Below are 23525 nucleotides of genomic sequence, written 5' to 3'. Positions count from 1 at the left end.
GCTGACAACACCACATACTTGAAGCATAAAACATGGAGAAGTTAAGCTGGTACAAACCTGGAGGCTTCATCTCTATGGGCTAGCTCATAGTGCTGGAAGGGAATATGAACACTACCAGAGGAGAAGAGTAATCATCAGTTTCACCCCTTGAAAAAGGACAAAAAAAAAACCCTCTTGCATCCAAAGACATATGTGAAAAATTACATCATTATGTGTCTTCGAGACTAAAGAACTATAAATGTGTTTCTTCTTCCAAATCTTTCAGCAGAAAAGAATAAAGTCAGCTATGTAATTGTGGAAATAATAATTAGTTTTCCTCTCATGAGGCAATCCCAGGGGGTGATGAGCTACTACCTAGTAGCTCTCTATATTGGAGTGAAAATGAAAGATTGTGAGGGTATAATATGTACTTCAATGAAAGAAACTTGAGATACCTAGAAAATGGAAGAGAATAAAATCTTATACCATATCTTTGAAAAGAGTCAATTCTTTAAAGATGACAATTTCTTCTTAATTTATTATTGATACTAATTTAATCCAATTTAAGAGAATTATTTTAGATTTCATCATAAATAACCAGTAGATGAGACTACCTAATAACTTTCTAATATGTTTGGAAATTATGGTATACTAATTTGATTAAGATAAGCACAAATAGATCTACTGAACCAAATAGTCCAGAAATAATAACAAGATTATAAATAGTCAGTTCTTTAGTACTTGGTAAAGTAGCCTAACAAATGAAGAATGGAAATTCAGTTTAGTAAACTATGTTGGACAACTGATAACTACCTGGAAACAAATCAAATTACATCTTTATGCACATAAAACTCAAATGAAATAAAAGGATAGAATAGAAATTAATAAAACCACATATTTAAAACAAAATAGTGAAATTTTATGTATCTCTGGAGGAGAAAAGATTTTCTAAGCTGAGAAGCAAAGAGAGAAATCAAACATGAAGAAGCTGAGTGATGCATTTCAGTACTAAAAATATGAAATAGAAAACAGCAAACTGAGAAAGGACATCTGCAACATAACGTATTTGTGCATGTATGTGTATGCATGTATGAAAAGCAATAAGATCTAAATCATTAAGTGATAGAAGTATGCAAATAGTCAGTTCATGTATAGGAAAAAATAGTTTAACAACCACATCAAAAACACTCAGTGCCATTAATAAAATCTAAAATATGAAAAATAGAGTGCAAATATAATAAAAATTAGACATAAAATTTCAAAAAAAATTATTTTTAACAAGAATACTCATTGCAAAGGACAATTATACACATAAGATAGAATACACATTTATGGTAATCATTTATATGTAGAATTTATAATTTAAAAGTATTGAATGATTCAGGTGTCAAGGCTGGTGTAAATGTATGAAACTGTCAAAAAAACAAAATTAGTCAATAAGAAATAAAATGAGAGATTGGTCAAGAAAAATATGGTTCATTTACAACTTAGCTGAATGAAAATATAGCCCTTATAAAATAATGTCTTGAATTTATTAGTGAAAATATTATATATGGGTCAGCTTTTACTTCATACTACATGGAACTTACAGCAAAATTTAATAAAAGATGTACATATTCAAAAATATTCATCTTATTAAAATATAGAAGAATTTTTACTTAATAGTAGTTGCTTTTAAGTCATAAGATTATACATGATTTTTCCTTTGATTCCATTATCTATGTTTTCAAATTTTATATCACAAATAAGTATAAAAGACTATTTTTACAGATTGTTTTAATTCTAATTTTATTTAGAGAAAATAATCGGAAGAAAATCTTCCTATTATAAATGAAGAGCAACGATTTTATAAGTGGAAAACTTTTACAATGTTTGAAACACTCTGTTTCCTAAAACCTACCAGGAGAAAAGGTCCTGTCTGAGAGCCACAACTGGGATTTCCTCTGGGAAAGAGGAATGTATACTCTGAAAGTACAATTTGAAGTATGCAATAAAAATAGAGTAAACTGAAGTTCAAGCAAACCTTCTTGGTTATTGGGAATAAATAATAGATAGAATAAAGTGGCACTCAGTAAACTACAATTATTATATGTTTGTTCATGCATATATGATTCTATTTCTTTCTACTCTATATCATACGAATTAGTATTTTGAATGAACAGTGCATCGTTTGTTCCAAAATAACATTTTGCAAGTGCCACGTAGTTCCAGTAAGAGAGAATGAAATGTTTACGTGTATCAAAAGGGACACTCAGCTCCACAATAATTGAAGAACTGATCAAAGGCAAAGCATTTTGTCTTTTCCCTTCACGATAATCTGGTCATAACTCCAAAAACCCATATGACAGGAGGAATTCTCTACTTGTCTCTTTTCATGGAGAAATTAGTCAACAACAACAAAAACCTTACATTCATGCAGCATTCACCTTTAATGAAAACTAAAATTATGAGAATTTCCTTGCATGGTTCTGACCCATCTGCCTAAAAAACTAAGGATTCCTCTCTTCAAGATTTTACTTAGAGCAAACTTTTGAAAAAAAAAAAAAAAGATTTCTGTTTTTCATGTATAGAAGATGAAGTCCCTAGAGAATTTGAGTGACTCCCTAGAGCCCATACCCTGGCCTCTTGTCAGCCCAAGGCTCTTTGTCGTAAAGAGTACAATATGCCTTAACAGTTCATTCACTTAATTTCAAATTGTTTGCTGAGTGCCTAGTATGTACCAGGATATTTTTCTGGTCCTAGAGACAATATTTGTTCCTTCATGAAGATATATTTGTGGTAGAGCCCATGTACAAGTAAACAAGCTAATAGAAAGTTTAAAGCTCCTTGAATAACAACACAGAGAGGTCCCTTACATTTGTTAGAATGATCAAGGGACGTATATTGAACAGAAGGTATAAAATCCTAAATGGGGAGCAGGTATGGTAACCTGCAGGAATGACCAGGTGGTTCATAAAGTAGAAGTCTTAGGTATACTTTCTCCCGCTCTCTCTCCCCTATACAGGCTTCATTTGAACCTTCATTTTTCCCTTTAGGTTAAGGAGCATGCTACTTAACCCACTACTAACCCAAAGCAGCTCATTTCACTTACCATCCTCCATCTTTTGACAAGAAAAAAAAAGCCTAAGGATCCTCATTGGCTTTCCTCACCCTTCCTGGGGTTCCACTTGGGAACTTAAAGGCCAAGCCCAGGGTTGGATGTCTAGTTCAGTGGAAAAGCAATTTTCGAGCATATACAAAATCCTGGGTTCTGTCCCCAACACTGAAAAATTATTTTTCCATATGCTTAACTTTAAGCATTTATGATAGATGTATTTAGCATGATCTGAAAACTGCCACAAATAAGGCTTGCCATTTTTAAAAATCAATGTACAGTGACACTCCTCCCTCATCATCCTCAATTTAATCTTTATTTTCTGACCCAGAAAGTACTTCAAATTTTTGTAGTGTATCATCATGTCCAAAACTCACCACAAAGCATTTTTCTTTGTTTTGTTTTTATGTGGGCTCTACTGTGCTAGAGTGAGGATTTTGTGAGTTTTTTTTTTTTATCCTGCTTACAGTAATTCTTGAACTAGGTAATTCTGTATAAATGTCTCCATGAGTACTATAATAAATTGTCCAAAAAGAGAGTAACAATAAACTGAAGTCAATCGCTTACTGAACATTTGCTCAGTGTCAAGCCCAATGTTCACTTGTTTTTAAAAGCATGGAGATATTTAATCTTCACAGTCCCTTGGAATATGAATCCCATTTAATACATGAGAAAACTCAAGGGCTAAGAGATTGATTTGCTGAGATTACAAGCTTCGAGTCTAACTATGGTAGGACTCGATCTCATATCTACTTGGCCGGGAAGGCAGGGAGCCGAGATGCAGCTGCACCTAGTTCAAAATGGAGCAAGAGGCTGGCAACAGTCTAGGCAAAGAGCAAACGGAATCGTTACAATGGTGTTTTCTTTCTGTACTCTTTAAAACCATTGTCAGCCCGATCTTTTATCAGACATCCCACGTTTTTAAACTCCTGGCCTCTCTTATAAAGGAAGCTAACCAGCAGCTCCAGAAAATCCTCACTCTAGTACAACAGAGGCTGCCACAAATGCACTGGAGAGCCCCAGTAGATTATATCCCCAATGAGCAACCTATACCCAAGTACTACCCACAACAGCCCTGGGCTGACTCTGGGGAAGCCTGGGGACCATGCATGAGAGATGAAGAGAATTCCTGCTGCTTGTGTCTCTGACTACCTTTACTAAAAGCTGTAACCCCCAGCCCCTCCTTTCAGGCCTCCCCAGTAAGGTCAGGACACACGTGCTACCAAGCTCCCACTACCACAATGTACTCACAAAACACACAGGCAGTACACGCCAGGAACACTCTCGCTGTCTCTTAGCAGATAGCTTCCATCCAGCCCAGTAGCGAGCAAGAGCTTCTCCCCGGTCTCTCTGCTGATTTTGCCATGGTACACAGTCACTGCATCCATGCCTTGTGGATTCTTGAATGGGCCCAGAAGAAAGATGGTAAAGGGGAAATGTTGCTTCTGCTTTTGCTACTACGGTGGCTACCAGTCACAATCAGCCACCTGACTCCCAGGGCAGTTAGTCTGAAAAAAAAGAGATGAGCGCCCCAACAACAGGATGTTGTCTACCTGCCTTAAAACCTCTTCTCACACTTCAATTAAGGCCAGCTCAGCAGTTTAGCAGCTTCAAACTTGTCATGGGGTTTGATCACCTGCTCTCCAACAGAGGGTTCCTGGTGGGGGAGGGGGAACATTGGAAAGGTGAACACTTGTAATATTTGAGCTGGGCTAGCAATGCAGACAGACCTTGCACAAAGATGAGAAATTTGATAATGTTTTTGTTCCTATGTAGTCCATGCAACCTGCAGAGCCATCAGCGATGACTTGGTTTAACTAGTATACAAAAGAATTGGTGATAGCGGCAAGTGGCACATGTCATCATGAGGGGCAGAAACAGACAAAACAAATGCATAAAAGCACTGGAACTACAAAATCATAGCAGAACACGGTCATGAGGCTTCCACGGCATCACCAAGTATTTGAGAACTATGGACTTTGGGACTAGATCTTCCTGAACAAGCTTTCTTTTCTTCAATGCTGATGATGGAATCAGAGCCTCACAGGTGAAGCTGTATGCCTAATCTTTGAACAAGCATAGGCTCAAGAAAATATTAATTTTTAACTTAATATTTTGTACATGATCCAAAAGTATCAATTTAGTCACAAAAAAAACCATAATTATGCTTAAAAAATTCTAACTGAAGGGTTTAAGAAGAGCACATCATTTTACTGGTGCTTCTTAGTTTTGTTTTTTTTTTAATTCTTGAGATTATAATTACAACATTTCTTCCTTCCCTTTTCATCTTTGAAACCCTCCCAAATACTGTTCCCTGCTCTCCTACAATATTTTATTGCATGCATATACGTATATACCTATAATTCCTAATTACAACTTGTTGAATCTATATAATGCTATTTGTATGTACGTTTTCAGGGCTGGCCATTTGGCACTGGACAACCAATTAGTGTACTCTTCTCTGGGAGAAACCACTTCCCCCTCTTCCAGCTTTACTCAGTTGCCTGTGGTTCTTTGTATAGGACTACAGACTTGTACCCTTTTTCTGTCCAGTTTGGCACGTCCATTGGTGGTGTATGTGAACTTCTATTTGACCTTTGGCATATGAGGCTAGGCCCAAGTCATTTTTGGATATAAAACTCATTTTATATGATCGTGCTAGTGTTGATATTGTAACTTCTAGTCTCTGTTGCTGTAGTGAACTTTTTGTCTACAACTGATGCTAAACTGTCATTAATTTTTTTAACCCTCTCCACTTTCATTCTTTGTAATCAAGTGGTGACTCTATTTCAAAATATGCTAAGTAATGTTTCCCAAAAGCTTTCTCCTGTTTCCTCCCAAATAAGACCATTTAATGCCTGAAGTTGAAGAGTCTCATCCATATCTTTAGATAATGCACAATGCTTTCTAAATTGGAGTGGAAACAGCGAAAGCTATGCTGTCTGTTGTATTTCTTCCACAGCTTCAACACTCAGTACCTTGTGAACATGGCATGGGTAGAATCTCATTAAGGAGAATGATATTAAATGCTCAATGAATTGGGTGCATAGAGCTATCCTGCACCAAGGTAAAGATTTGCTCTCTACCTACAGGACTTCTGAGTAATTTTCTAAGTCTTTGGTGGTAGACAGTAACAACTTTCTTTCTTTATTGAAAAACAGTGCCCAAACTTTGTAGCTAAAATATAAAGCCACATTTCCTACAGTCGTTTTCAATAGGAATTTTTTTAAGGTGACTTTGTTCAAGATGGCAACAGAATAGCTCTAGGGACTAGGTCAAGATCATCTCATTATCTTCCTACCTCATGTGTTTTCTACCAACTCCTAATTTTTTCCCATGGTTTTGCTTAAGGAAGAAATTAAAATTGATCTGAAACATAAATGCCTACCTCAATGTTCAGGACTTCAGAAGTTCACCTAACTAGGACTCTGTATTTGAAAAAAGCTAATACGTTAGGAATTAATTACAGTGATGACATTTCAAACATGAAAAGAAAAGGAAGGGCATCCTCTTTTATTGGGTCATATGGACAGCACCCCATCTATCATGTAACTTCTGGAACATTCAGAGTTACATAGGTTAAAAACAAAACCTAACTTTTTTTTTCAGTCTCTGCACAACTCTGAACAAATCATCTACAAACTTAGGAACAGAGCAACCTGGATCTGACAGCACAAGCATACCATGCATTCTTTTCTTTCTGTTTTATTCTGCACTGCTAAAATAGCACACTTGTCAAAGCAGCCAGGTACAGTGGGGTTCAGCACAACTAAAATCGTATCAAAAAAAGAACAGTTAAATTATAAGGTAATAGTACAACTCTCACATCCAGTACCTTATTGTCATCTCACAAGCAAGCTGACAGGTGAGCCAGCCCACCAGTACAGTGTTGATGAAAAATACTGACATCTTCACTCGGCTGCTACACACACACTAAACCTGACTTTGGCAAATTCAAACTTCATGCAGAGCTTGAAGTGTAGAGAACAGAGGAACTGAAACAGTTTTCTTCCTTCTCTGTCCCTGTGCCCACAATACAGGAAGACAAAGATCATACAGCAGAGCAGGGGAGATAATAGAGGTGCCAAGAGACAAAGAGCTAAGCAATGGGCCCCATTTATGAGCAGAAGAATCTGCTTATTTGCTGCCTGTCTCTTCCACTTGACCTTAAGGTCCATAACAACAGGATTTTATATACTTTGTTCATCACTGTATCCTCAGTGACTGGCACACAGTGGGTGTTAAATATATGTATATATATATTTTAGTGAACGAATAAATGGCTGGAAATAAGGCTGTCAAGAAAACAATCTGAAATTTTCTGTCTGTGTTTTTGTCTCTGTCTCTGTCTCTGTATGTCTCTCTCTCTCTCTCTCTCTCTCTCTCTCTCTCTCTCTCTCTCTCTCTCTCTCTCTCACACACACACACACACACACACACACACACACACACACACGTGTGTGTGCATGCATGCACGTATGCACAAAATGCTTTTACATACCTTTGGCCCACCTTAAAAACTACAGTGTGAATTAGAAGGAGTGTTAGTACAATAATTATGAGGTCTGATTTGAACTCCATCTTTTACCACTAAATGGCTTCCTTTCTCTAAGTCTAAGTCTTATTTTCTCCATCTGTCAAACAGAATTGAGCCAGGGGACGCCCCCCCCTAAAGTAGTCATTTCCAGCCTTAACGTTCATTGCTCTAAATAAAAGCCTAAAATAAATAAATAACGAATAGATAGATAGATAGATAGATAGATAGATAGATAGATAGATAGATAGAAGCTCCTTTGAAGAAAAGCAGAGCTCAATTTTGTGAAAGAAGGAAGATCTTGAAGTCTCGATAGGAGGAGGTATTTGTTCTTACTGTTTTTAAAATAATCTCCAAAATAAAAATCATAGTAGAGAAAGAGAGCTTTATATTTTAGAGAAAACTTTTTGAATATAGATGCCATTTAAATCAAACACAAAAACATTGAAAGCTAGGAAAACTGTCAGCCAAGGTTGAAAGGGTCTTCTTTTCTAAACTTGTCACCTCCTGAGATCTCTGAAAAGTGACAGGATTTTGCATGTGGATGCCCTGTCTGAGGTGCTAATTGTCTGCATTCCAAATGCCCTAGGCTATTCTGGAGCCCAGGTAGATTAAAAGAATGATGCCAGGGGTGGTCAGTTCTGTAGAGCAGATGTGACATTTCAGAATCTTTTTCTCTAACCTTTCAAAACTCTCTTTGTTCTTCCACGAGCTTATCTAAGAAGTGTGAATTCTCCTGTGACCATGTTATGATGTGGTGAGTTTACACATTCTCTTAGCACTAAAATTTACTTCCTTTACAAAAATAAGAAAAAAAAAACTCTTTAGAACGAGAAAGAGAAAGAGAGAGAACCTCCTTTCGCTGACACCTAAGTTTATTTATGAGGCTATTTTTTCTAAATGCCCTCTTCAACAAGGGAAACAGACACAAGGTTGCTGTGGGTATTTGTTTAAACCTATTGAGTAAATATATTATTCTTCCAGCTACTCATGACCTTCTAGTGTATGTCAGATACAATAGTTGGTACTTGGTTAGAGAGAAGAAAAACATAGTACCTGTCCTCAAAGAGGTCACAGAAGGATGCAAACAGACAGTTACATTCAGGTTCCTGTGTTGAGTGATTGATGCCCAGCTGGTGGCACTATCTTGGTAGAGGGTAGAAATGTGAAGAGGTGGGGCCTACCTGGAGGAAGTAAATCATTGGGCATATACTTCTGAAAGGTACATCTAAATCCAATGCACGTATTTTCATTCTCTCTCTCTCTCTCCCTCCCCCTCTCCCTCCCCCTTTCTTCTTCTGCCTCTCCATTTTCCTCACCATCTCACTCCCGATTCCAGGTCCTCATAAAGTATATTACTCCTCCACACCCTCTTCTTTTCCATGATGCTGTGTCCCACTGAGTCCTCTGAAACCATAAGACAAAGTATTCCTGACTTAAATTGTTTGTCAAGTATTTTGTCATAGCAATACAAAAGTAACTAATACGAGCTATGATAAAGGAGAGGGTGGAGTTCTCAAAGCACGGCAGTACTACACCTAGTTCAAATTTTATTCTGAATGAATACAACCTACTTGACATGGCAAAGTCTTCATCATTCCATCTGCTATGTATATTTACTTGTCTACTTTGCCTGATTTTGCCTCCATCTTGAATTCAAAGCACCCTAATTCTAGCTGAAATAGCATGTTCCTGGGCTTCTAGGTTTTATTTGTCAGTATGTCTTGGTAAGGTCTGGTTGGATGGTCTGCTGTTCAGGTTTCCAGACCCAGAATCTAGACCATCAGTTATCCACCCATCTAACCAAACTAACAGCACTCTTGAGTAATCTGTTGCTAAAGTGATCTAGACAGGTTCAATGGCATATACCTGTAGTCCAGCAATTTGGGAAAATTCATTAAGCCCAGAAATGTAGATCCAGCCAGGGCAACCATAGAAGAATTCTTTAAAAATGGAAAATAAATAATCTAGTTTATCTTCTATTCAAGTTAGAAATTGCTACACAGATAAAGTTTTATCGCCCAGTCTCCTTTTCTAGATCAAATGAAGGCAAGCCTTTGGCACTTTTACTTACCTTTTTCTGTGAGTATAAACAAGATAGTTTGTCCAATTTGCCGGGAACCTAACAGATGCTTAAGTGCTTTTTGCTACGAGCTTGTGAAACCCTAGGAGACAGGGTTGATGCCATTTTCCTCTTAGTGCATATAGATCCAAACACAGTACCTGATATCTGGTTAGCATTATTCTTTCCTTCCCTATATACAGAGAACCTTCTACAGAGTGTGACATCTGATTTGATTCCAAGGGCATGCCATTTTTGTCATTGACCTCTTTTACATGATCATTTACTGACGTTTATCAAATGGTCTGCCTCATTCTTGTTTGCAGAAACAACTCCTCACACACCACTCCTTAGCTACTCATAAATAAATCTTCCTGTATATTTTCTTGCCTCATTAGCCTACTTACGTTCAGATAGTAACTAATTGAGTTAACTTTCTGCACCCCTTATTTCCGGGTGAGATATCATTTTTTTTAATGAAACTCTAACTTCCCATCTGAAAAGCTAATCTCTCTCTCTCTCCCTCCCTCCCTCCCTCCCTCTCCCTCTCCCTCTCCTTCTCTCCCTCTCCCTCTCCCTCTCCTTCTCTCCCTCTCCCTCTCCCTCTCTCTCTCTCCCTCCCCCCTCCCTCTCTCTCTCTCTCTCTCTCTCTATCTCTCTCTCTCTCTCTCTCTCTCTCTCTCTCACACACACACACACACACCCCTCAGCTCTACTCTTGGCTTAGTTTCTCTCATTATGTTCTCTCTATTCTCTCTTCTCTGATGTCCTCTCCTCTCTTGCAGACAGCCCTGGCCATAACCAGGCTTCTTGCCATGTTCAGTCTACTTTCTCTCTCTGCTCTGTACTCTTCCAGATGCCTCTGGCTGTCTTTCTTATATCTGCAATAAAAACCTTCCCCTTTACCATATCAAGGAGCAGTCATATCATCAGTTTATACTCTTTAATCAATCGATAATTAAGAAAGTGCCTTAGAGGCTTGCCTATAGCCCAAGCTTATAAAGGCATTTTCTTAATTGAGGTTTCCTCCTCTCAGATGACTCTAGCCCATGTCAAGGTGACATAAAATTAGCCAGTGCATTGGGGATCAGAGAAATTCAGTAATTTCTGTGACAGAACATGGCTAGAAATAGAGCAAGTATCTCAACTCATGTCTGTCTGATTCTAAAGCCCAGGTGTGGTGGTATATTGTGTCCCCCAATATATTGTGTACCCTAATAAAACTTATCTGGGGTCAGAGAATAGAATAGCCACTAGATTAGACATAGAGGCCAGACAGTGGTGGCACATACCCTTAATCCTAGCATTCCGGAGGCAGAGATCCATATGGATCTCTGTGAGTTCAAGGCCCCACTGGAAACAGAGCCAGACATAGAGGCCAGACAGTGGTGGCACACACCTTTAATCCTAGAACTTAAGATCTCATGTCTTGCTTAGGAAAGACACAGCTTTAATCCCAGAAAGGTATATAAGGCATGAGGACCAGGAACTGGAGGCTTTCAAGTTTAGAAGCTTTTTAGTGGCAGTTTAAGATCCTCAGGGGTGAGGAAATCAGAGCCTTTCAGTCTGAGGATTTGTGGAAACAGGATCGGATGAGGAATTTTCGAGGTGAGGTTGGCTGTGGCTTGTTCTGCTCCTCTGATCTTTCAGAATTTATCATAATATCTGGCTCCAGGTTTTTTATTAATAAGACCGTTTAGCAATTTGTCTTATACTCAGGTTCTTTCCCGAGAAACCAGTCACTTTCTGTTGTATGATATTTTGTTTGTGTTCTGACAAATAAAGCTAAAATATCAGAGAATCAGAGCAGGCAGCCACCAGAAACTTCTTACTTCTAGGAATCCTTAAACCGAATGGGGGGTGGGGGAGACCCTGTCTTTATGAATCCTCAGACTGAATGGGGTGCCAAGATCCTGTCTCCACCTCCCTAGTGCTGAGATTAAAGGTGTGATCCACCACCACCTGGCTCTGGTTCTCTTTTAGACTGATTCAATCTCATATAGCACAGGGTGGCTTTGAACTCATAATCTTCCTGCTGTGGATATCGCTATATGTAAATAAACTCTGATTGGCCAATAGCCAGACAGGAAGTATAGGCGGGACTAACAGAGAAGAGAATTGAGGGAACAGGAAGGGAAGGGAGAGACTGCCTGGAGCCACCGCCAGGACAAGGAAGATGTAAGGTACCAGTAAGCCATGAGCCATGTGGCAAAGTAAAGATTAATAGAAATGGGCTAAATATAAGAGTAAGAGCTAGACAATGACAGTCCTGAGCTAATGGCCAAGCAGTTTAAATAATGTAAGAGTTTGTGTGTTTATTTTATAAGTAGGCTCTGGGACTGGCGGGACTTGGTGGCGGGAGCTGGAGAAAAATTCTCCAGCTACATCTTCCTGCTTCCTCCTACCAAGTACTGGGATTAATGGTGTGTGCCACCACTGCCTGGCCTCTATAGTTAACTAGTGGCTAGCTCTACCCTCTGATCTCCAGGCAAGCTTTATTTGTCAGAACACAAACAAAATATGCAACTCTCTTTTATGTACCTATCCAAGAAGGTAGTAATTTGAAGGCCTCAGTGGTTCAAGTTGCTTTGAAAGTTAGACTTCAAAGACCATACAAATAAATTAAAATATACAAAAAGTATGCATAGAATAATTGTTTCCATAGAGGTCTAAATGCTCGATAATGAACAGCAATCTCTTTTGAAGCCATAAAAGAAACAGTTATACTTAGATCTAGAAAGAACTACTGATATATAAAACCCTGCTGGTACATTCCCAAGTCCCATTTGTGTCAATATTCCTAAAATTCCAAGGTGCTATAAGCACAAATGATTATGATAAAAATTGCCTGTACTAGTTGAGTGTCAACTTGAAGTCTTCAAGGAAGTATTTCCTCCATGTCAGCACTCTGAAGTTTATAGTCCAAAGAGAGCCAAAACTACATATATCAAATTGTCAACAGAACTTGGCAAATAATGTGTCAGTTCCCCACATGGTACTGGTTTTGTGGGCATGAAGAGATTGTGGAGTGCAGTAGAGGCACCTTTATAGGATTATGGGTAGGAGACTAGTGACAATGCCTTGAAGAACAGAAAGGCAATGTCTTAGTTAGGGTTTCTATTGCTATGAAGAGACACCATGACCATGACAACTCTTATAAAGAAAACAATTAAGGTGGCAGCTTACAGTTTCAGAGGTTTAGTCCATTATCACTATGGTGGGGAGCATGGGGGCTGGGAATATGGTAGTGTGCAGGCAGACATGGTGCTGGAGAGGTAGCTGAGATTTCTACATCTTGTGCAGGCAACAGGAATTGGCCTGAGACACTGGGTGATATCTTGAGCATATATGAGACCTCAAAGCCTGCCTCCACAGTGACACATTTCCTCCAACAAGGCCACACCTACTCTAACAAAGCCACATCTCCTAATAGATCCACTCCCTTGGGGGCCATTATCTTTCAAACTACCACAGGCAGAAAGAGAATTTCTGTTTATGGGATATTAGGGAACCCCAAGGAAATAACACTACAGAGATTCTTGGTACAGAGCAGGACCGGACTCCCTGTACAAGGGCTCCAACTTAGGCAGAACCACCCACTCCACCTTTTCACCCTTTGTCCCTTCCACTCACCATCCCACCCCCAAAAGCTTCACAGAAGTGCCTGGAATTCCTGGATCTTCCCTGGAAGAGGAAGGGCCCTCCAACAGTAGCTAACATTGACTATCCTACACTTCAATAGGATGGAAGATGATGATTTGAGATGCTACCATCTGAGCCAACCCTCCCCAAAATACAAACCACACAAAAGACACATCATGAAAGTTGACACTCTTTATTGTTCGTTAGTAGCAGCAAAAGAAAAAGAAAATCTGAAAAGGTAGAATATGGTTAATGCAGAATAATTCAAAGAACTAAGTGACTGCTTTAGTTCAGACTGGCGACAAAGCTAAAGCCCCCACCCCTGGCTCCTTCCTGGTAGTTTATCTCACTTGGCATGAGAGCATGTAAATGAACGGTTTGTTTACTCAAATTCACTTATGAAAGTCTCTAAATAACTGTTTCATGAAATAGATCAAATTTATCATATAGAATTTAACATTACAATCTCCAAAACTCTTTTAAGCTAGCCCATCATCCTAGTGAAGAATTAAATTCTAACAAAACTAGTTTGTTCTACAGTGACCCCATGCTGTGTGCCAGTAATCTTTTCTTCTCTTACGTTTAACTTGTCTTTGCTTTAGCTAGTGGGGGTCTCACTGAATTACAGGGCCCATGAGAATTAAGATGTTTCTTTCGGATCTTGGGTGGTATTATAATTGAGCAAGTTCAGCTTCCTCACCAACAAGCAAATTTGTAGAGATGTGATATCTAAACACTGCTTTAACCTATAAACTTTAGAAAAGCAAACAAAAGAAAAACAGTATTTTCAAGAAAGAGTTCTATTTCCAAAATTCAATGCAGATTATAATTTTGAGTGTTCCTAGTCAATATGTGGTATTTTCAGAAAAAGGAAATTAAGAAGGAAACAGAAGCGGAGAACTAAAAAAAAAAAAAAAAGGTTTCATAATTTCATCTTCTTTACTTCAGAGTGTCATTTCATCAGGAATAGCCATCAGGAATTCACCACCTGAAAAACTGCAAAATGGAAATGCTATTAGGAAGAAATCTTGGCTTAAGGAATGCAGTATTGAAAGGGAGCCCTTCTTTGTCCAAATAAATGAAAAAATAATATACATATTTTAAATGTTATAGTTGTTATTTAAACAAAACAACACTAACCTATATAAAGCATCGACTTTCTTTTCCTTACTGAACAGTATAATCAAGATAGCTTTTAATGTTAATTTAAAAAAAAAAAAAACAGGCTAGGCCATGGTGGTGCATCCCTTTAATTCCAGCACTTGGGTTCCAGGACAGCCAGAGCTGTTACACAGAGAAACTCTGTCTCAAAAATAAATAAATAAATAAATAAATAAATAAATAAATAAATAAATAAATAAATAAATAAATAAATAAATATTTTTGTAGAGGACAAAAAGGTTATTTGTCTGTAAAGCACATTATTTTTGATGGGGAAGGAGTTGTTAGGAGACTGGTTTCCTTTACTTACTTTCTGCAATCAGTGTGTTTGTCCTCCACCCTCAGCTGCCATATAAACTCTGCACTTGGAGCAGACTTGGAACAAGGAAAAATTCATAGCTTTACACCTTGGCCAGACCCCGACGCTGAGGCAGGCTGGGATTCGGAAGCTGCTCCCATTTGTGGTTTCCTATCCTTCTTCCGTAGCTGAGGCTGTTGTTTCTTTGGGCTGTCTCTCACCACTTGGCTCCAGCTCTCCCACACATGGGTTGGCTGGACCTCCTTCACACCTTTTTTGATTTGACTTCTCCTTGAGCCCAAGGGAGGCAGAGGTGTTGTCTGGGGACATTTTTCACTTGGGCTGTGGAGCTCACCTTCCTCAGAAAGATGTAGTTCCTGGAGACTCTGCAGGCTGTCTACAGTATTACTGTATGCTGCTGCGGCGGCGGGGGCTGCTGCTGCTGGTTTTTCTTCTCCTTTTTCTTCTGCGCCATCTGCTGCTGCTGCTGCTGCTGCTGCTGCTGCTGCTGCTGCTGCTGCTACTTCTGCTGGTACTGCAGGTGTTACTTCCTTCTCTCTGTTCTCTTCTTCCTTCCCATTTTCTTCTTTGTTTTCATTATCATTTCCAGTATCCACTAAGGTAACCCTCTCCTGGATTCTTCGTAGACCTTGCCCTTGAATGTGGCTTCTATTGTTTCCCCTGGTATCTGTCCCCTGCGACTTCTCTGGGCGTCCCTCCTGTCTGAAGTCTCTGATGTTCCCTGAGGGAAAAGAACGCTGGATGACTGGAGGAGCTTCAGTAGCCATGTAGCTTCTCTGGTCCCGTAGACCAGCTGGATCCCGGGAGCATGGTGCAGCAAATGGACTTGATTGATACACAGGAGGCATCTGAACTGGAACTACAACACCTTCTGTTTCCATGACTACTGGAGGTGAAAAGGGCATCACGAATGGAGATCCCATTAGGAATTGTGGATGTGGTGGGAATTGGTATGGAACTGGAACTGGCACAGAAGGTTGCATGGCCAGGGGCCAGGAACTTGTGCTTCCCGGCATGTAAAAAACATTTGTTGCAGCTGATGCCTGTGCCTCCAAATAGTGCCTGTCGTACCCACCCATTGCACCCATAACTCTTGCATGATCTGGATTCAGAGGCACCACTGAAGCACCAAGCTGTTGGGTTTGAGCTCTCGGCACCATATCTTGAACCGTCATAGCCGTCTGGGCAGACCTTTCAGCATGGTACAGCCTCCTGCGCAATACATCACATTCCCTCATGGCCTGCTGTAGGGCAGCTTGAGTGGAAAGCAGTTGGGTGACTGCCTCCTCTCGCTGTTGACGCAGCTGCCACAGCTCTGAGACTGAGGCTCCGGGAGCCGAGGGGTGCTGCCCCATTGTATTTTGTGGCAACCCTACCATATAAGCCTGCTGCTCACGCTCCCTCTCACCTACTCGCACGCTCAGGGCCAAGGCACTCCAGGTGCAGGCCCTTTTGAAAGAACGTGGCACCTGAGGGTCGATCAGAATGGTGCAAAGTTGGTCTTCTATTTCATTCCAGGGACGCATGCGGAAAGCCGTGTAGAATTCAGGCCCACCTCCATTCATGAGGATTTCATTATTAATAAATCTAATCACTTCACTGTGGCGAAAGCCACTGGAGTGGTCCCCCAAGTCCACCGCCATGGTCAATGAGGCCTAGTCACTCTAGCGCCTGACACACTTCCGTCGCTGTCAAACAACGGTCACACATACAGTCCCTGCCATCAATCTGTTCCCCTCTTCCCACTGGCTCAGTCCTAGACTGGTCTTCGTCCAGTCTCACAAAAATCAAAGCCAATCCTCTCACCACCTCAGCCTCCCGACAACATCGAGGACGAGGACAACGGCAAACGCAGTAATGGCGGCAAGGCAGCAACGCTGACAGAGCAGCACTGACGTAGGACAGAACGTCACCCTCATGAACATCACAGAGAGGAGCAGGTGCCTAGAAGGCACGCCCCCAGAAGCCACGCCCCAGAAGCCACGCCCCCAGAAGCCACGCCCCTTGGCGCAGCGCCACCTACTGGGAGCACAAGTAAGGTGGCATTTGCAGGGACAGAAGCTTGGGAAAGAAAACAGTTAAGATGATGGAAAGAAGCCATCATAGTCAAGAGTTAGAGTTAAATATGAGTGCATAAGGGCTGCTCACATCTCAGCCCTGACTCTTTCGCTGTTTTATTATGGTTTGGGTTTTGCTGTTCTGAGTCCTGTAGTGGAGAGCTTGCCCTTGATTAGATACCTCAAGGCTCTGGGCTCTATACCCAGTGTGGTAAGAATATTGAAAGCTTCTGGTCCGACAGGTAGTTGATATATAAAATATATATATATATAATGCTTTTAAATTAGGCTTAGTGACTGACATCTGCAATCCCAGCATTCTGGAGGTTTAGGCAGAAAATACAAAGGGTTCTAGGTCAGCTTGAGCTATTTAGAGTGAAACCCTACATCAAAAACAATTCCCAGAGATAATTATAGTTAGTGAATGAAGTAAGCCGGTCTCACATAGATACGTTTTGTTGTTGTTGTTGTTGCTGTTGTTTAATTTTTGAGATTATAATGTAATTACATTTCTCCATTCCTCTCTCCAAAGCCTCCCATATACTGCCTCAGTCCTACTCTCTTTCAAATTCATGGCCTCTTTTTTCATTATTTATTAGAGCATGCATATATATATTCCTAAATATAACCTGTTTGGTCCATATATTGTTACTTACATGCATGTTTTCAGATATGTATTTTTATTTTTTCTAATTTTATTGGTAGTACTTGTGTGCCTGTATGTGTGATGTGTATGAGCAGGCACACATGGCGGTCAAAAAACAAGTTGGTGGGGTTGGTTCTCTCCTTCCACCTTTACATGGGTTCTCAAGCCCAGATTCAGGCCACAGGCTTGCATGGTGAGTGCCTTTATTTGGTGAGCCAGCTTTCTAGCCCCATAACAAATACGTTAATAACAGTTTTTCTCTCATTTGTAGGTCCTAACTTCTATATATCCACGAGATCACATATGTACAGATAACATGAAAGTAAAAGCAAAACTGGAGAACAAAGAGAACTAATAAGAGAGGGAAAGTGAAGGGTGTAGTCAGGGGTAAAAAAGGAATACGCTCCAAGTACATTATCTACTTTCATGAACATGGCCTTATGGTAACCCTGTAGAACAATAATTTTTTTTAATTCACCTCCTACACTCTTTTTTAAATGTGTGTGTGTTTAGACACTTGTGGAGGTCAGGGGACAACTTGCTGTCGTCAGTTCTCTTTCTACCATGTAAATCCTGAAGGTGGAACTCAGGTCATCAGTCTTGGCACCAACAGCTTTAACCCTAGCCAGCACTTCAGTCCCCTCTTAGACTCTTTACTAAGTTACTGCTTCAATCCTTCCAAAAGGTCAGCCCTGACAGCTGCGAATTTCCCTCTTCATCCTGAGCAGACAAACTCAGAATGTCTGTCAGGAAGAATATCAAGTCACTGAGCCATGAAACCCCTGAACGCTCATTTGTTATGCCCTTCCACCAAGCGAAAGGTGGTGGTACACAGCTGTAATCCCAACATCTGGTCCTTCCTGGACCCCTTCTCATGTGCTTCTGAGAAAAATATTTGTTTTATGTTGTCTGTTAGGCCTATTTTTAAACGGCTATTTTTTTTTTTTTTTTTTTTTTTGGTTTTTCGAGACAGGGTTTCTCTGTGTAGCTTTGCGCCTTTCCTGGGACTCACTTGGTAGACCAGGCTGGCCTTGAACTCACAGAGATCCACCTGGCTCTGCCTCCCGAGTGCTGGGATTAAAGGCATGCGCCACCACCGCCCGGCTAAACGGCTATTTTTAAAGCTACCATTTTTGTATTAACACTTTGATCAGTCTTTCTTTACATCCTTACATGTGAAATATTAAAGTCTCTAACTATTGTAGAACTGCTTGATATACTTATAGTATACCCACTTATATATGTATTTGGAGGCTTTTCTGTTAGATTCCTATATGCTTATAATAATATATCTTCTTGATAGATTATTTTATTTCTCATAGAGCTTAATTAATTTTAGTTAACATACAAAATAATTGGGTTTCATTATAACATTTCATATGTAATAGCATTGTACTTTGTTTTAGATCCAGCTTCTTAAACTGTGGATTATATGGGATTGTGTAATCAAATTGGGGGTGAAGAAAAATTAGACAAGAGTAAAAGTGTTTTGAATGCAATGACAAAAAAAAATTAATTCAAAATTAAACTTGTAATGAATCCAAAGTGTTTCTGGAGTACTCAACTGTACTGCATCTAAATACACAACATGTAAGCTGCACTGCATGTGCTGTTATGCCATAGTAACTGCTACCTGAATGACCTAGACTCATGTTTGAGACTACTTTATATTATTTCAGTGCTATTCTTTTTTAAAATAAACATGCAAATTTTCTTTTCCTATAAAAATATAATGATCTAATTGCGGAAAACTAAGAATTTTAATATTTTTCTTACATCATTGCTCAACATGTATTAAATTATCATAGAATTATATTGTGTTACAATGTTTGCTTTTTTAAATTGCTGTTTGAGTTTCTGAATTTCATAAAAATAATTACTCTTTGAATTTTGGCTTGAGATTAGGATAAAATTTCCAATAATTTTTAAATAACCCTAAATATATTTCTGTCATTTTATACTCTATTTATGTGCAGTTGTGGTCTCAGCATTGATGGTTATAAAATAAAACTACTGATTAACTCTGAAAAATGTTGAAGATGCTCTATATTCTGCAGTATCAACTATTCAACCAAGATTTAACTCAATATGCATTTCATTACTATGTAAATTTGCTTTCACATTTAATAAATGATCAATCTATATGTCTACCAAAGGAGTGTTTTTAAACACATTTCTTTATAATTTATTATCAGTAAATGTTTGATTTTTGTATAACTATTTTACATATCAACCCAGGTTGTGAAAAAATTGTTGAGGAAAAAAATAAGTTGGTAATGGAAAAGGTTTAAGAAATCTGGCTTTCAATTAAGCCTTTTAACATACTATAAACTCCAAAGGACTTCTTGGGAAGTCCCACCAGTGTGGCTTTGATGGTTGCAGTCCACTAGCATATCTCTGACACTGGTTCCATGTTCTGCTGCAGTTTTCCTTGGCAGATATTCCATGTGGCCAGCATTTCTTTTTGAGAAGCCCACTTCAGCTAATGTTTCACTCTCACAGTTTCACACATAATCTCTTCGTGGTCTGCTTGTAGGGACCCTTAACTTTGCCCATATTGCCTGGCCTCCCAGGATTTCTTTTGAATTGTAGGTAGAAGCCACTATGATCCTATAACACTGAATTTTGCATGCTTGCCAAACCACTATCACATGGATGGGGCCAAGATTTTTGCCCACTTAATCACTAGCCATGCATCTTTCAACCACAGCTACAATGGCCTCTGAATGTTTAGGATGCTGAGTATGTTGAAACAAATTCTGGTGCAACAACTTCATAGGTAGCCCAGTATAACCTTGACTCATTTTAACTTCATAGTTTATTCTACATCACATTTGCCCTATTTGTGTCTATGTTTGTAGGTTGTATAGTAGTTATCTCTTTTTTATTGTTTCTATATGTGGTATGTTTGGGTGTTATTATTTACTCTTCTCTGAGTGGTATTGGGGATTGAGCCCTCAAGAACAGGGTGCTCATTAAGAAGACTGAAAGAGATATGTATCCTGACAGACACAAATCTTAAACACAAAAGAAGTATGAAAAGAAAAACATATGACTCCTCTTAAGATTCACAACCCTTCAAAAAGCAAATCCAAATTTATTGAAATGACTAAAATACCAGACAACGAATTCCGAAAGTTTATACTAAAAATTGATCAAAGAGAACCCAGACTCTAAATGACAAAAATCACATGTTCTCACTCATATGCAGATCAGAACTTCTAATGTTTATATGTATGCAAATATGGTGGCATGAAATGGTTATGAAACTAGATAGGAGACTACTGGAGGGAAACAAGAGATAGTAAGAAAATGGAAAGAGGACAAAAGATCACCCATGGCATGAAAGCAGAGAGGAGTCTATTAGAGCTGGAAAAGCACAAGGGAGGGAAAAGGATGAGGAGGAAGAGAAACAATTAAAACTAACTTTGTTTCAAAAATGCCAGAATGAAACCTAGACCATGTAAACTAATATATTTTCAATGTAAAAAAAAAAAGATTTAAGTAAATATGAAATAAAGAGGTTAGTTCAAGACGTGAATTTTTAAAAAGCAACTTAAGTAAGATATTCAGCAAGGAGATACAGGTTCTAAAACAATAGAAACCTTAGAAGCCAAAGCCCAGTGAAACAAAAAACTCAGTGGAAATATCACCAACAAAATACAGGGAGATGAAAAAATGATGATCTACTGTACTGAGACAAAGAAACAAACTGCAGGGAGTGAGTGAAGTCTTGAGTGAATGTGCATTATTTCACATCTCAAGAACCAAGGCCTCAGCCCCATGGGAGTGGAAAAGCTTTCTTTGGGTCTGAGTGCATAGTTACTTTTCTATTGCTAGGAGCAAAACAACATGTAAAAGAAAGCATTAACATTGGACTTGCTGTTTCAAAGGGTTAGAGTCCATGATAATAGAGCAAAGGTATGGTGGCAGGAACAGCTAAGAGCTCACATCTTGATCCACCACCATTAGGCAGAGAGGGTACCATTGGAAGCAGCAAGAATCTTTTGAACCCTCAAGCAAATCCCATTGACACACCTCCTCCAACAAGGCCATACCTCCCAATTTTTCCCAAACAGTTCCACAAAACAAGTATTCAAATACATGAGCCTATGGGAGCCATTCTCATTCAAACCACCACACCCATCTCATTAATCATACTGTCTTTACTTTTACTTCCTGCATCTTGGGACATGAGAGTCAAAGAAGAGTGGCTTAGCTCAGGCCTTTCCTGAGCATGTATACAGTATAGGGCATGTGTGTGACCCTTTCAAATATGTGCTTTATACATGGGCTTTTAAAAGCCTAGCTCCTGTAGGATGCTCCCTTGACCCTGAGAATGGTCTGAGTTGGACAGGCAAAGTAAAGACAATTTTTTTTAAAATCTTCCAGGGACCTACCATACAGACATAACAAATAACTATGATTTTCTGAAACTAAGGTCCATGTTGCTCCCTCTGTCACTTGGCAACTTATGCCAGGAGCACAGGCTGCTGGCATCGTAGATACTGTCCATTTGGTGTTGGTGAAGAGTAGTATAAGCATGCAATTTCAAACACCAGAGAGATCATTTACTGCATTGCAGCCATTTCTTTCCTCTTTATCCACCCTCCATCCCCAGTTGTGGAGTTCTTTATATGCTTTCAGACTTATACAAAGACCACTTCTATTCTTACTAGCTTATTTACAGATGTGGCTAAACTGGCTGGCCAGTGAGCCCAAAAGGTCATCCTGTCTCTGCATTTTTACAAGTACTGAGTTACACACCCAGACTTTACATGGGGCTAGGGGTTCAAACTTAGGTATTCAAGAATACACAGCAGGCATTTTACCTACTGAGCCATCTCTCCAGACCTGTAATTAGTTTCTTTACTTCTATCTCACCAACTAATCTTAATCCTTTGAGAGTGGAAATCGGTATTGTTTCATCTTTTTATTCTTAGCACCTAACAAGGTTCCAGTTCCATGCAGTGCTTACAAATGCCAAAGAGGTCAGCATGAAAGTAACACAGAGGTCAGGGAAAGGAAAGAAAGGACATGGAACAAAGACTGTTGCAAGATATCTACAATCCTGGTTCAAAGGCAGACCCAAATGCAAAGACAAATCCATGTCATGGATTTAATCCAGATAAAATAGTTTTTAGAAGATATATATGTTTCTTTAAAAAAAAAACCTACCAATAACAACAAAAAAAAAACCACCTTACCATATCCAAGCTGGTGAAACTTTCTTTAGATAAAGTGATTTCATATATTATTAAGTTTTATAACATCTTCAAACTGTTCACAAGTTAAGGTAACCATGTTTCATAAATGTCCATGAGCTTTATATTTTTTCAGCTTCAAAAATAGGGTCTCATAGCTGAAGATATCACTCATCTTCCTCTCAAGATTTAGAGGAATCAAGCCAGAACTGAGCTGGAAGCTTCTACCCTGCTGGCTACCACTCATAATCCCAGAAAGCACTCTGTAGGCTACTGGGGGAGAAAGGGTATCAATGGTCTTAACCGTCTGGGAACACTATGAACTCCACACTAACCTGCTAGGCGTGATATACCAACTGATGGGCTGAACAGACGACTAGGGGGTTAAGAATAGGTATAGCTCTTGCAGAGGACTGGAGCTCTGTTCACAGCAGCTGCATCAAGTTGTTCACGACTTCCTGTAACCTCAGTTCCAGGAATCTGCTGTGGGCACCTGAACTAGTTTTGTATACCCACACACAGACACACATATACACAAGTGAAAATAAAAATATAAATTTGTTCACAACTTCCTGTAACCTCAGTTCCAGGAATCTGCTGTGGGCACCTGCACTAACTAGTTTTGTATACCCACACACAGACACACATATACACAAGTGAAAATAAAAATATAAATTTGGAAACAGATAGGGTGCAATTTGTGCAATAATGGCATGACTTATGGGGGAAAATGATCTCCGCATGAATTCAGGGCTCCCTCCATAGGGTATTTGTGACTGATACGGCAAACTCAGTCAAGTCCATGACTGAAGATGTCCTTGGGGAGG

At 39.3% G+C, this 23525-nt stretch overlaps 1 protein-coding gene across 1 annotated transcript; it reads right to left on the bottom strand.

Annotated features, from left to right (window-relative positions):
* Positions 1 to 13747: 13747 nt before the first annotated feature.
* On the bottom strand, positions 13748 to 16697 carry LOC131899044 (testis-expressed protein 13D-like). The gene is made up of 2 exons (XM_059250408.1): positions 14783 to 16697; positions 13748 to 14307 (listed from the first exon to the last, which is right to left on the bottom strand). The coding sequence occupies exon 1, from the start codon at positions 16432 to 16434 to the stop codon at positions 14866 to 14868; it is 1569 nt and encodes a 522-aa protein (XP_059106391.1). The 5' UTR covers positions 16435 to 16697; the 3' UTR covers positions 13748 to 14307; positions 14783 to 14865.
* Positions 16698 to 23525: the final 6828 nt, after the last annotated feature.

The sequence above is a fragment of the Peromyscus eremicus genome, chromosome X (genome assembly GCF_949786415.1).
Source record: "Peromyscus eremicus chromosome X, PerEre_H2_v1, whole genome shotgun sequence".
Lineage (NCBI taxonomy): Eukaryota > Metazoa > Chordata > Mammalia > Rodentia > Cricetidae > Peromyscus > Peromyscus eremicus.
This window is presented reverse-complemented; position numbering and strand designations above follow the sequence as displayed.